Source organism: Meriones unguiculatus, chromosome 12, assembly GCF_030254825.1.
Source record: "Meriones unguiculatus strain TT.TT164.6M chromosome 12, Bangor_MerUng_6.1, whole genome shotgun sequence".
Classification (NCBI taxonomy): Eukaryota; Metazoa; Chordata; class Mammalia; order Rodentia; family Muridae; genus Meriones; species Meriones unguiculatus.
Window position 1 is genome coordinate 30,012,246 of NC_083360.1, and position 12,042 is coordinate 30,024,287.

The 12,042-nt window shown below is 40.0% G+C and overlaps 1 protein-coding gene across 3 annotated transcripts in view; it reads right to left on the minus strand.

The window, feature by feature from the left end:
* The window catches only part of Fam193a (family with sequence similarity 193 member A), a 114,145-nt gene that overhangs the window by 68,510 nt on the left and 33,593 nt on the right, over positions 1-12,042 (minus strand). For 2 of the 3 annotated variants that reach the window (XM_021643671.2, XM_021643672.2), the window contains exon 2: positions 7,716-7,958. The exons of the other annotated variant lie outside the window; for it this stretch is intronic. In XM_021643671.2, the coding sequence (XP_021499346.1) occupies positions 7,716-7,958 (243 nt within the window). The remainder of the gene's footprint in view (positions 1-7,715; positions 7,959-12,042) is intronic. 3 annotated transcript variants of the gene reach the window in all.

Below are 12,042 nucleotides of genomic sequence, written 5' to 3' on the forward strand. Positions count from 1 at the left end.
TAGCTGGTTTGTGTAAGTAATGTGAAAGAGTTTGAAGCTTTGGGCTAGATAAGCCTTAGAATGCATTTTGATGGGAACTTAAAATGAGGAGAGCAAAGGCCAAGGAGAACAAGTGAGATAAGCAGGACCTACCTCTCCTTGGGATAATGACAGGTGCTGCTTTAAAAAACAAAAAACAAACAAACAAACAAACAAAAAACCAAAAAATACTATAAGTCTTTCTGACTCACTTGAAGATGAGAATGTAAACTCTCAGCTACCGTCCCAGCACCATGCACACCATGGATTAACACTTTGAAACTTCTATGTCAAGAGAATAGAAAACGAGAATCTTTCAAAGCAAATTCTGAAATAGCAAAACTGCATCTTGCCAAGAAAAGACCAACACCAAGCCAGCAGCTGGCCTAATGTAGCATGAGTGAAGGTCAAGATGATCATTTTCTCCAAGCTGAGAAAATTCTTTCCTTTTCAGAATCGGGTAACTTCCCCAAGTAATATCAGGGTGAATTTAAAAATTTAATTTCCACAATAACTGAAAAAACAAGAGAGATTTATGTGTTCCTCTTCCACTTTAAACAACAGACAGACAGACAGACAGACCAAACCTTAGTGCTCACATTAAAGATTATAAATTCTGACAAAAGGAGAGATGACTCAATTAGTACAGTGTTTGCAATACGAGTATGAGACCCTGAGTTGTACCCTATGCACTGCTGCCCTCCCCTCTCACATCTACAAAAGCCAAGAACAGTGGTACATGCTGTAATCCTACTACTAGACAGACAGACAGACAGACAGACAGGAAGAACACATTGGGGGTGCGCTGGCCAATCAACCTAGCCAAATGAGTGAGCTTTGGGTTCAGTAAGAGACCCCTGAGGTTTTGAGTAAACTATTATGCAAAATTCTTAGAACAACACTGTCATGGTCATACATTCTTAAAAAAATAAGGTGAAGACAACTAGAGAAGGCACATGTCAACCTATAGCCTCCACATGCATGAGTGCACCCAGACCGGAAATTATGCGCTAATATACACAAAAAGATAAAAAAAATTTCATATTAATCATAATCTTCATTTGTGCCTATCTTTTTTAGTCTCTATCCCTTTTATTTTGCCATTTTTCTATTTTTACTGCAGTATGAGATGTAAAATCTAAAGATTTTTAACCTTATTCCAAGTGTATTTCGCTACTGTGCTTCAGCCTTTCCCCCACTAACTTATTGTTTTTTGTTTCTTTCCTATAAATACCCTGCCAAAAAACTAATATATGTTGTTCACTCTCTGCTATAGACACTTCTAATATTTTAGTAAAGGTATCCAGTCATTATAAACAACATAAAAACAGGACATACAGTGGTTAAGGGCATAGATTGTGAAACCAAAATACTGTGATCTGAAACCTGACAGTGCCTCTTACTAACTGTGTGATCCTAGGAAACTAACCTTCCTGGCCCAATTTCTTTATCTATAAAACGGGAGCAAATAGTACTGCCTCTCTATGGGTGATAATGAGGTTTTGAATAAATTAGTATATGACATATTTAACACTGCCATAGATTAGACACTGTGGAAGCAATATTCTTTTAATGCACACACATATACATACACAATATACATGCATATAAACATATGAATATTTTGGGTTATGCTATTAAATGCTCAATACATTTCTCCTCAACCTAATTTTCATTCTTAATAAAATTATTTCATTCTTTAGATTACATTATAGAGATCTCTTCACTTCAAGTAATTGAATTGAATTACAGAATATAGCTGTACAATGTTAAAGATCTATAATAAATCTAACAAGTTTCTTATTAATGAACATTTGAGTAATCTCTGAGTATTTTAGCAGTATGATTCTTCATTACTATAAACAATGTCCCAGTTTAAAAAAAAAAATTTTTTTTCCCCCTGAGACAGCGTTTCTCTGTATACCCCTTACTGTCCTGGAAATCACTCTATGAAGCAGGCTGGCCTCGAACTCATGAGTACTGGGATTAAAGGAGTGTGCCACCATTGCCTGGCTCCAATAAAAATTCTTAAACATGTATCTGCCCTAAGAATATTTTTTGTTTAAGGGGAAAAAAAAAAAGAAAGCTGGGTGCAGTGGTGCACACTTGTAATCCCAGCATTCTAAAAGGCAGTGGAGGACAGATCTCCATAAGTCTGAGGCCAGGCTGGTCTACAAAGTGAGTCCAGAACAGCCACGGCTACACAGAGAAAACCTGCCTCAAAACAACAACAAAATATTATTATTATTATTATTATTATTATTATTATTATTATTATTAAAATACACAAATAATAAAATAAAATTGTATTTGTAAGCTCTGTGGGGGGGTGTGTGTTTGAGACAGGATCTATGTAGTTCGTGCTCTCTTGGAACTCACTATGTAGAAGAGGCTGGCCTCTAACTCAAGAGATCCACCTGCCTCTGCAGTTCTGTAAGCAATCTTCCTACCTGTTTTCCTATAAATGGAAAAAAAGATGCTGGACAATGAGGCAATTTGACTTCCTAAAATCAGCTGCTGGATTCTCCGATGCTACCCTAGTTACCTTGAGCAAAAGGATTGTCAGTCAGCTAGCTGGACTAACCTTACACCAACACTAGCTGTTTTGAACACTTCAAAGATGTCCTGAGACAACTAATGCACTTCAGCTGACTGCCTGTCTGTATAGTCTGAAGGCACAGTCTCAGCCAGTGCTATCTGAAATAGTCTGTGTAAGTAAGACTTTTTGCTATCACAAGCCACTATGAACTCTAGATTATCTTTTCTACCACTTCCCCTGGTGGTCTTCAGAGGGACTGCTGTCATGGGCTATGAGGCAAGCATGTGATGGCCTAAACAAATTTTTGTGATTGGTCCAAATACCCTTCCATGGGCTCTATAGGGCTACTCAGACACAGGGGAAGATATAGTAGATATAGTAGAAGAATGGTAATAGTAAGCTATGGAAGAGGTCAGGCAGCCAGCTGTGACAGCTGAACCGTTCAAGGGCCAGGGCAAAAAAGAAGAGCAACACAGACAGGGAGAAAGAGAGCGACAGAGAACAGAGCGGAAAGCTTGAGATATCAAGTTTTTGAGAGCACAGTCTCAGATCCGACACTGAGCTATAACACTGTCAGCTACTGAGGGCCAAGGAATAGCAATATGCGCGCCCTAGGAAAAGTACTGCGACACTAGAGAGAGCAGCTTGCTCCACCTCCTGCTTGCCTATTGCTGATACTTGCTGATATCAAGCACCAAAAGAAATGAAAGCTGCCAGAGACTAGCACATGAATACACAAACACTCTAACCCACTGAATCATCTTCACCTCTCAGAGAGAAACACAGAAAATTATAATATACACATGTGTGTGTGAGAGAGGGTCTGTAGAGGATTCCCTGGAACAGGGATTAGAGAAGGTTGCTGGAAAATGGATTTGGGTCCTCTGGAAGAGCACCTAGTACTCTTAACCCTTGAGCTCAAGAGTTTAAGTTAGCCAGAGTCACCTCTCCAGCCCTGAGAATATTTTATAGGTAGCCCACCCTTACTTTTTTTTAAATTTGGTTCTTTGAGACAGTTTCTCTGTGTAGCCATGGCTGTCCCAGAACTAGCTCTGTAGACCAGGCTCGACTCAAACTCACAGAGATCTGCCTGCCTTTTCCTCCTGAGTACTGGGATTAAAGATGTGCCTTATAAGGACCTTCATTGTGTCTTTTTTTTTTTTCTTATAGATCATTTAGAATTGGGTTTAAAAAGTTTTTGCTTGTTTGTTTGAAAATAAGATCCCAACAATCATATCAGCCAGTTTACAATCACATGTAACTCCAGCTCCAGGAAAGCTGATGCCTGCAGCCTCTACAGGTGCGTGCATGCACAACACCAACTGGTATATAAATACAATCTAAGAGAGAAAGGGAGGGAGGATGGTTAATTCAATTATCACTTTTTATAAGATCTAGACTCACCTGTGGGACAGTCCTGAGCAAGCCTGTTCAAGAATATCCTGGTTCCATGAACTGAAATGGGAACTTATGACCACTGTAGGTAGCACCACTCCCTGAATGAGCTTCTAAACTACCAAATGGAGGAAGTGAGCTAAGCACTATGACACATTCATCCTTCTGTTTCTTTTTCTTTAAATTTCTTACGTTTTATTTTATGTGCACTGGTGTTCTGCCTGCACGCATACCTGTGAGGGTGTCAGATTCCCTGCAGCCAGAGTTACACATAGCTGTGAGTTGCCAGTGGGTGCTGAGTATTGAACCTGAATCTTCTGGAAGTGCAGCTAGTGCCCTTAAGATGTCTCTGGTCTCATCCTTCTGTTTCTTTATGTGGATATGATGTGACCAGCTCCTTCAAACTCCTGATGCCTTTACTTCCATTTGATGATGACTGTCTCTTGAATTATGAGCTAAAGTAAATCCTTTCTCCCTTAAGTTGCTTCTGACAGAATATTTTATTATAGTAACAAAAAGAAAAGAAACTAAGACAAAACAGATCCCACAAAATAAACAATAAAAGGCAACTTCACATCAACAATAGCTTCACCAGAAAACTCTACCAGCTACTTTATGGAAGAAATGATACCAATTCTACACAAACTTTTCCTGAAAATTAACAAGAAGAAATATTTCCTAGTTTATTCTTTTTTAAAAAACATTTTATTTCCTACCTTAGTCTCAGACACCAAAACAATACAAAGCAAATTTATAGATATTAATAATATTCTTCATGAACACAGACGTAACAATTCTTAATCAGGGCTAGTGAGAGATGGCTCAGAGGTTAAGACCACTGGTTTTTTAGTTCACTGGCTTTCTGGTCTTGAGTTCAATTCCTAACAACCACATAGTGGCTCATACCCATCCACTTGATGAGATCTGGCATACAGGCATCCATGCAGGCAAAATACTGTATAAATAATAATCTTAAAAAATAATTATTAACGAAACATTAGTGTACACTAAGGCCAAAGCATCAGGAACATTTGTTGCTGTCCCAGATGATGTGAGTTCAATACCCAGCCCCTACATGGTGGACCACAATTGTCTGTAATTCCCTCTTCTGGCCTCTATAGACCCCAGGCACACAAAGTGTTGCATACATATACATGCAGGCAAAACACAAATACATATAAAATTAAAAAATAAATCTAAAAAGAAAAAAATTTAAAGAATTATACAATGCTTGTGGACTAGAATACACAATAAGTGTTAAGATACTGATTCTCAAGCTGAGTGTGGTGGCACATGCCTTTAATCCCAGCACTCCGGAAGCACAGGCAGGTAGATTCAAGGCCAGTCTGATCTGCTACAGAACAAGTTCTAGGAAACCCAGAACTACACAAAGATAGCCTGTCTCAAATTAACAAAACAACAACAACAAGTCAATTCTAATCTCAAACATTCTATAGATTTAACATGACAATTCAAATCCCATTAAGTTTTTCTGTAAAAATTGACAAACTGATTCTAAATTTGATATAAAAATGCAAAGGCTCTAGATTATATGCAACACTTTTGAAAAAGGATAAATGTTTTATGTCTACAATCCCAGCACTTGGGAAGCTGAGATAGGAGGGTTACAGGACAATTTACATATTGAGTTCCTGGTCAATATGGGCTACAGTGTGAGGCCCTATATCAAGAAAAAAAAGTAAGAATAAAAAAGAAGACAAAGGACCAGGTTAGGGGATCTCTACTTCACACGCTGTGACTGACACTGAGACTCTGCCGACACTGCAAACCACTGTTCTATAAATGACCAGCAAATAGCTACAAAACGTGTGAGAGAAATCCACTCAAAGGGCAAGAAAGACCAACAGACTTCCACAAATCAGAAAAGAAATGAGTCACTGACTGACATGTTTTCAGACTCCAATGTAACTAAACCACCTCTGTGAGCTCTTGTAGCCTGATGAAGGATCAAAAGGCATTTTAGACCAGTGAAAAGGCCACTACAGTCTTTTCTCATTCACTTCAAACAAAAGGTGAATCAGCACACACAAGATAACTTTGAAAGAAGAGAGCTCCAAAACATGGACACTTTGCCATTCTAGAATTATTTTTGCTTATGAAAATACTTGACTTTACAGGTAATCAAACTATGTTTATAAATACTCTATACCTCACAGAGAGAAGAGTTTGTGACTGTGTACCCCAGGAAAATAATCTTTAACAGCAAAATTCGGGAGCTAAAATGTATTATATTCATAAAGGTGACTAGTATACAGTAACAAACCTCAATTACAATGAATGAATATAAATACTATAGGATTATGGTTATAAAATTCAAAACATTTAGAAAATCAAACTACAGTATCTTAAGTGCTATCACTAACAGAGGACAGAAAGTGATCAACAGCTCAGCAGTAAGGCAATCCTAAGAATAAGGGCCACAGAAGGACCTAGGCTGAGAGGCAGCCCTTGATTTCTCATCTCTGTGTTTAGACCCAACACCAAACACACCTACAACCGCAGGAAGCAGCCAGGCCTAACTCACCAGTAAGAACAAACTCAGAAAGAACAAAAAAGCCTACCTGCCTAGCCGCCCGCCTTCGTTCCTTTTTTACCTTTTAAGAGACAAGGTCTCACTATGTAGCCCTAGCTAGACTGGACCTCACTAGATAGACCAGGCTGGCCTCCAACTCGGAGAGCTACCAGTCTCTGTCTCAGGAGTGCTAGTATTAAAGGTGTTTATCACTACATCCAGAAAGTCTACCTTTCTACTGAGTGCACAATGAGAACACCTAAAACACACCACACAGGGATAGAAAAGAAAGGATACAGGAAGGAGAAAAAGTGGAAAGAAGAAAAGCCACAGATCAGCATGAAAAGTCACCCCTCAGGAGGAACACTAACTTCTAGTTTGATCAGCAGTGAAACCCCAGACTTAGTTACTAAAACCTTTCTACCAAGACTGGCATTGAAGCTGGGGTTTGTTTTCAGCCAGCTGAGTGGCCAATGAGGAAGAGGACTAGGCCTAGGAAATGTACATACTACAGTCAAATGCTTCTCAAGATGCCACTGGGACTAATCTGAAAACAGAAGGCAGGAACCTCTGCCTGTTATTGGCCACAAGAAACAAGGGATCAGAAGAAAAGTCACTCAGAAAACAGCTTCTTGCATTCAGCAATCAAAAGGAAAGAAGAAGAGAAGTAAAATAATAAGAGGGAAGAGAAGAGCCTTGAATATGGGATGGTTGAAAAAGCCATCTCCTAGAACACAAAGAGATAAAAAAGCCTAATAGGAACAGCATAAACTATGCAAAGATTAGATCAAACGTAATGGCCTCAAAGCCATTAAGAGAAAGCCTAGAATCAAGGAGGGGAGATGGTCAGGCTTCAGAAGTGCATTACAGAAATAATTTTCAGACATTTATACCAATACATGGGATCATCTAAAACTAAACAAATGAATGTCTTACTAGCTTTTCAGGAAGCTTCATCACCAAAGAAACCCTGAGGCCAGATGCAAAAAAACAAAAAGATAAACAAGTGGCCAGCTTGCTGACTGTATATAAGGAAGCAGATGCTCTCCACCTACAGCTGGTGTGGCCAGCAAAGGCCAAGAGAGACATCCCTGTTGGCATGGGTCAAAAGACAGTATTGAAGGAAGCGTTCTGATGACAGATGGATAGGATATCTTTTTCTTCCACTGCCAGTTAGCCCACCACCCACAAGAGAGGAGCAAGAAGCCCACCGAAGCTGCAGCCACTCACCGGCTGGTCAAGACCGCTGTGCCTCTCTTCCTTCTCCACAGTCCTCCGGCAGTCTGGGCATACCCATAGTGGCAGGTGCAACACGCTGTTGCCTTTGGGAGCCATGGAAAGGGCCAATTTGCTCGAAGTCTTAACTCCACTCTCTAAGAATGAAGAGTCTTTCCGTTCACTTCTGCATAGGAGACAATAATCCCCAGCGGGGTAGGGTGGTGTCCTATGATTCATGCCAAAACTAAAAGGAGTCTGGAATAGAAAAAAAATTCTATGTTCAAAACCTGAGCCAGGAAGCTAAGATTGTTAAATCTTAAATATGTATATTTATATAGAAAAACATTAACCTGAAACACATGAAGCTGAACCTCATATTCTAGAAACTGGTGATATTTCAAATAAAACAGGAACACCATGAAGAAGTACTTCGCCCAGGAAAACTTTACTTCTACCAGGAAAACTCATCAGCCATGGATCTTCAGACCACAACAAGGCATGAAGCACCATACCAGAGGCACCTGCATACAAGAGCTTGCACCAAGGCAACAGCTCTGGCTTAGGATTATTTCTGAAGAGAGCTATCCCTGGTCTAGACTCCAGAAAACAATCTCATAGCAAATGCATGTCCAAGACCTAAACTCAGGCATAATGTTGAATTCATAGCCTAATTTCAAAAGTTGCTTTTTCAAAACTATGGGGTAAATGTGTGAGTAGAGGCCTGAACCAAAGGATCCTTTGGAATACACAAAAAAGCTAAGGCTCGTGGTTTTAGAAACAGACTTAAAGTACCAGGACCATCAAGCAGGGAACAAGATTTTAACACAGATAACTAAAATGAATCCACCCCCTGAGGGACACCTGTAGGCATAAGGCAGCCCCAGAAGGCAGGTGTGACCCTGCAGGAGCTGGTCTGGCAGAGACTGAGCATACGGCAAAGGCATACAACAGATCCCTCTTCATCCTTTCCTGTCACAGTCAGCAGAAGAGAAGGAAGAACATCTCATTCCTCTCTAGTGCTCAGCTGTCCTTGCCAAGCCAGCTCCTCAGATCTTCCCTTACTCCCATGGCTCTCCCTGGACTATCATCGGTATTCAACCAGACTATGAATGTGCACTAATACACGCAAATGACCTCCAACAACCAGAGCTCCCAAGTGAGCCCTAGTCTACACAGAGGCACTGGGGCTGAAATCTGGGTCTGAGTAAATGAATTAATGAGTGAAAGAAAAGTCTTTCACACTTACATGCTCTGATAAATCAGTAGGTGAAACAATATGTACCCATTATACCCACAAGGCTGTCTCAGTGTGTGACAGCCCAGTACAGCCTATAACTGACCCCCCTCAAAAAATCAAAAAACAGAGCATGAGAGTATTAAGCTTTTTCCATACCAAGGACCCTAGAATGTCAACATCATGAGAATTTCAAAACTCACCACAACCACAAGATCAGAGGTCACAGGCTGTCCATGCATATCCTGGGCACAAGCATACCAAAAGCCAGGCCAGAAATGCAATATGACATCCAAAACTGACAAAAGACACCTACTCAGTCACCACCAAATGCATGGATCCAAAAGTATTTTAAGATTTCAGCTTTACTCAAATTCTAGGATCTTTGCATATATAAAAATAACATTGGGGTGGGCCCAAAATTTATGACTATGAAGGTATTGTCTCAGATGAACCTTACACAGACAGAAACCAGTATCACTCCATCCATATTTTAAGTGTACCTGCATTATGACTGCAACCATTATGTGAGGTCAGATGAGGAAATTTTATCAGTGTCATGCTGATACCTGACATGGTTTAGACTTGGTAGTATTTCAAATCGTGGACATTTTGGATCGGGGACTCAACCTGTACCCACTAGGAGCCTACCATATGCCTGAGTACCATGGCCAACAGTAAGTCTTTACTTACTGTCTGGAGGAGCTCATGTCCTCACCAAAGCAAAAACAGAGATCACCAGAGCTTGGAATAGTAGCTGCAATCCTAACACTCCAAGGTTAAGGCAGAAATGTTCTAGGCCAGCCTGGGCTAGATATTTAAAAAAAAAAAAAAAAACACCAATAAACAAATAAAAAAGATATCAGTAAAAAATAAGTCTTAGGAGCAATTGATAGAGAGTTGGTGCTGGAAGAGTGCTCTTTCATTTAGGCTGCAATGAAGGCCTCTGTCAGCAAATACTTGCAGGAATGTCACCTGTGCTTAACTGTAGGACAACAAGCACAAAGATAGCAGGAAGAACATGCTGAAGAAAGAAGAATGGAAGAGAGCACCAGCCCCAGGCTGGAGAAGAGAGAATTGACAGGACCGCTGCTGAGCCAGAAGTGAGGCCTAAGACAAGAGATGGGTCAGGAATAGTTCTGAAAAAGACACATCTGTAACACATCTGAAATCTCTACTCTAGGCCATCTTTTAGGAGAGACAAAAATAAAATGCAAAGAACAGAGGCTCTGTTCTAAAGGACACTGAACAAGTAAACTCAGAGACACAGGTGGTGGATTCTTAGCCTTTGGTTTTGTTTTTGAGGTGGTATCTTTATGTATTACTCAAACTAAAAAGTACAAAATTCTGTATCTTGTAAGCCTCAAAATCCTGGGCTCTGACAATCCCCCTACCTTAGTCTCTGAGGTAGCTGACACTTACAGGGTTGAGCTACCAAGAGGGGTATGTGTAAGAGAGCAAAGCAGAGACCCAAAGGAAACAAATTCTAGATTTGGAAGAGGAGCAAAGCATGCTGAAGGGGCAGAACACCCATGCCTTCAGTTACCACAAACACAGCCAAGGAGCTAAAGCTTCTGCAGCAGATAGGCACAGTCAGAAAAGACACGTCACCCAGGCTTCTGGTTCTCACACAAGAGAAAACATGACCCAATATCCATCTTAAAAAGAAATTTTACAGCGGTAAGGATGTAATATTTGAAAAAATTAATTTTATTTTAAAAAAGAAGAAATTTTACTGTATGAAAAATGAACTCTATGGGACAATGACACAGCCATGCTGCTATGTCAGCTCTGAGTAAAGATGTAGCTTGTACTTATGGGAACAATAGAGAAAAAGCAAGGTGGGACCCATAGGGGCCTAAAGGGTCGATGACTAAATACCACAGGGGAATCACAAGGGATAGTATAGATTAGACCAGCGGCAAGAACCAAAGGTCAGCTTAGATGTTGCTCTCATGTAGAGTTAGTATTTGGTATCCATGAATAAGGCACTCAGGAAGATGGGGTGTAGTTGCATACATATATAATCGAGCACCACAAGTACAAACGATTTGAAAGGCACAGAACTAGGGGCTAAGGAGATAGCTTGGTGAATAAGTACTTGCTATGCAAGCATAGAGAACAGTTTGGATTCCTGGAAACCCATGTAAGTGTTAGCTGGATGTGGTGGACCATCTGTAATTCCAGCAAAGGAAAGCAGAAACAAGGGGTCTGGGTTTGTCTGAAAGACCCTGGTCAACAAATAAAGTAGAAGTTATTGAGGATGACTCCTAACATCAACTTTGGCTTCCACATGCATGTGCACACATGTGTATCCATATACATGCATATGCACATATCTCTCCTTGTGCTTATGTATGTCCTTGAATCTTCTCTGATCCATTAGCTATGCAAATCTTTGACCTGGCCAGAAGGTTATCAGTCTGATTATTCTTAAAAGAATTAGCTTTTGATCCCATGAGCTTCTGTGGGAAGTTTCTGTTTAATAATGGTTACTTCTGTATTATTTTCACATTCTGTTAACTTCAGATATAAATGACTACATTTTTCACTTTGCAAAAGTGGAAACATAGGTCATTAAGCTCTTCCTCTTATATAATCCACATTTTTAGTCATACATATTTCCATATGTGCTCTACCTTAGCTATACTTAACTTTTTTGATGTGTTTTTAATTGTCCTTCAGTTTAAAACAACTTTAAATCTCACCCTTTTTTGTTTGCTTTTCTCCTCCCTCCCCTACCCCAAGACAGAGACCTTTCTTAACAACTGAGCCAAGTCTCCAGCTGAGACCTTTCTTTCCATGTAGACCAAGCTGGCCTCAAACACACAGAGACCCATCCACGTAGTTCTGCCTCCTGAGTGTTGGGATTAAAGGCATACACCATTATGACTGGCCAAATTTCACTTCTGATTTCTTCTTTGACACATACTTCTTTTAAAATAGTTAGCCTCTTTTTTTTTTTTTTTAAGATTTATTTATTTATTTATATAGCATTCTGCCTGTGTGTGTGTGTGCTCACCAGAAGAGGGCACCAGATCTCACTGTAGATGGCTATGAGCCAACATGTGGTTGCTACGAATTGAACTCAGTACCTTTGGAAGA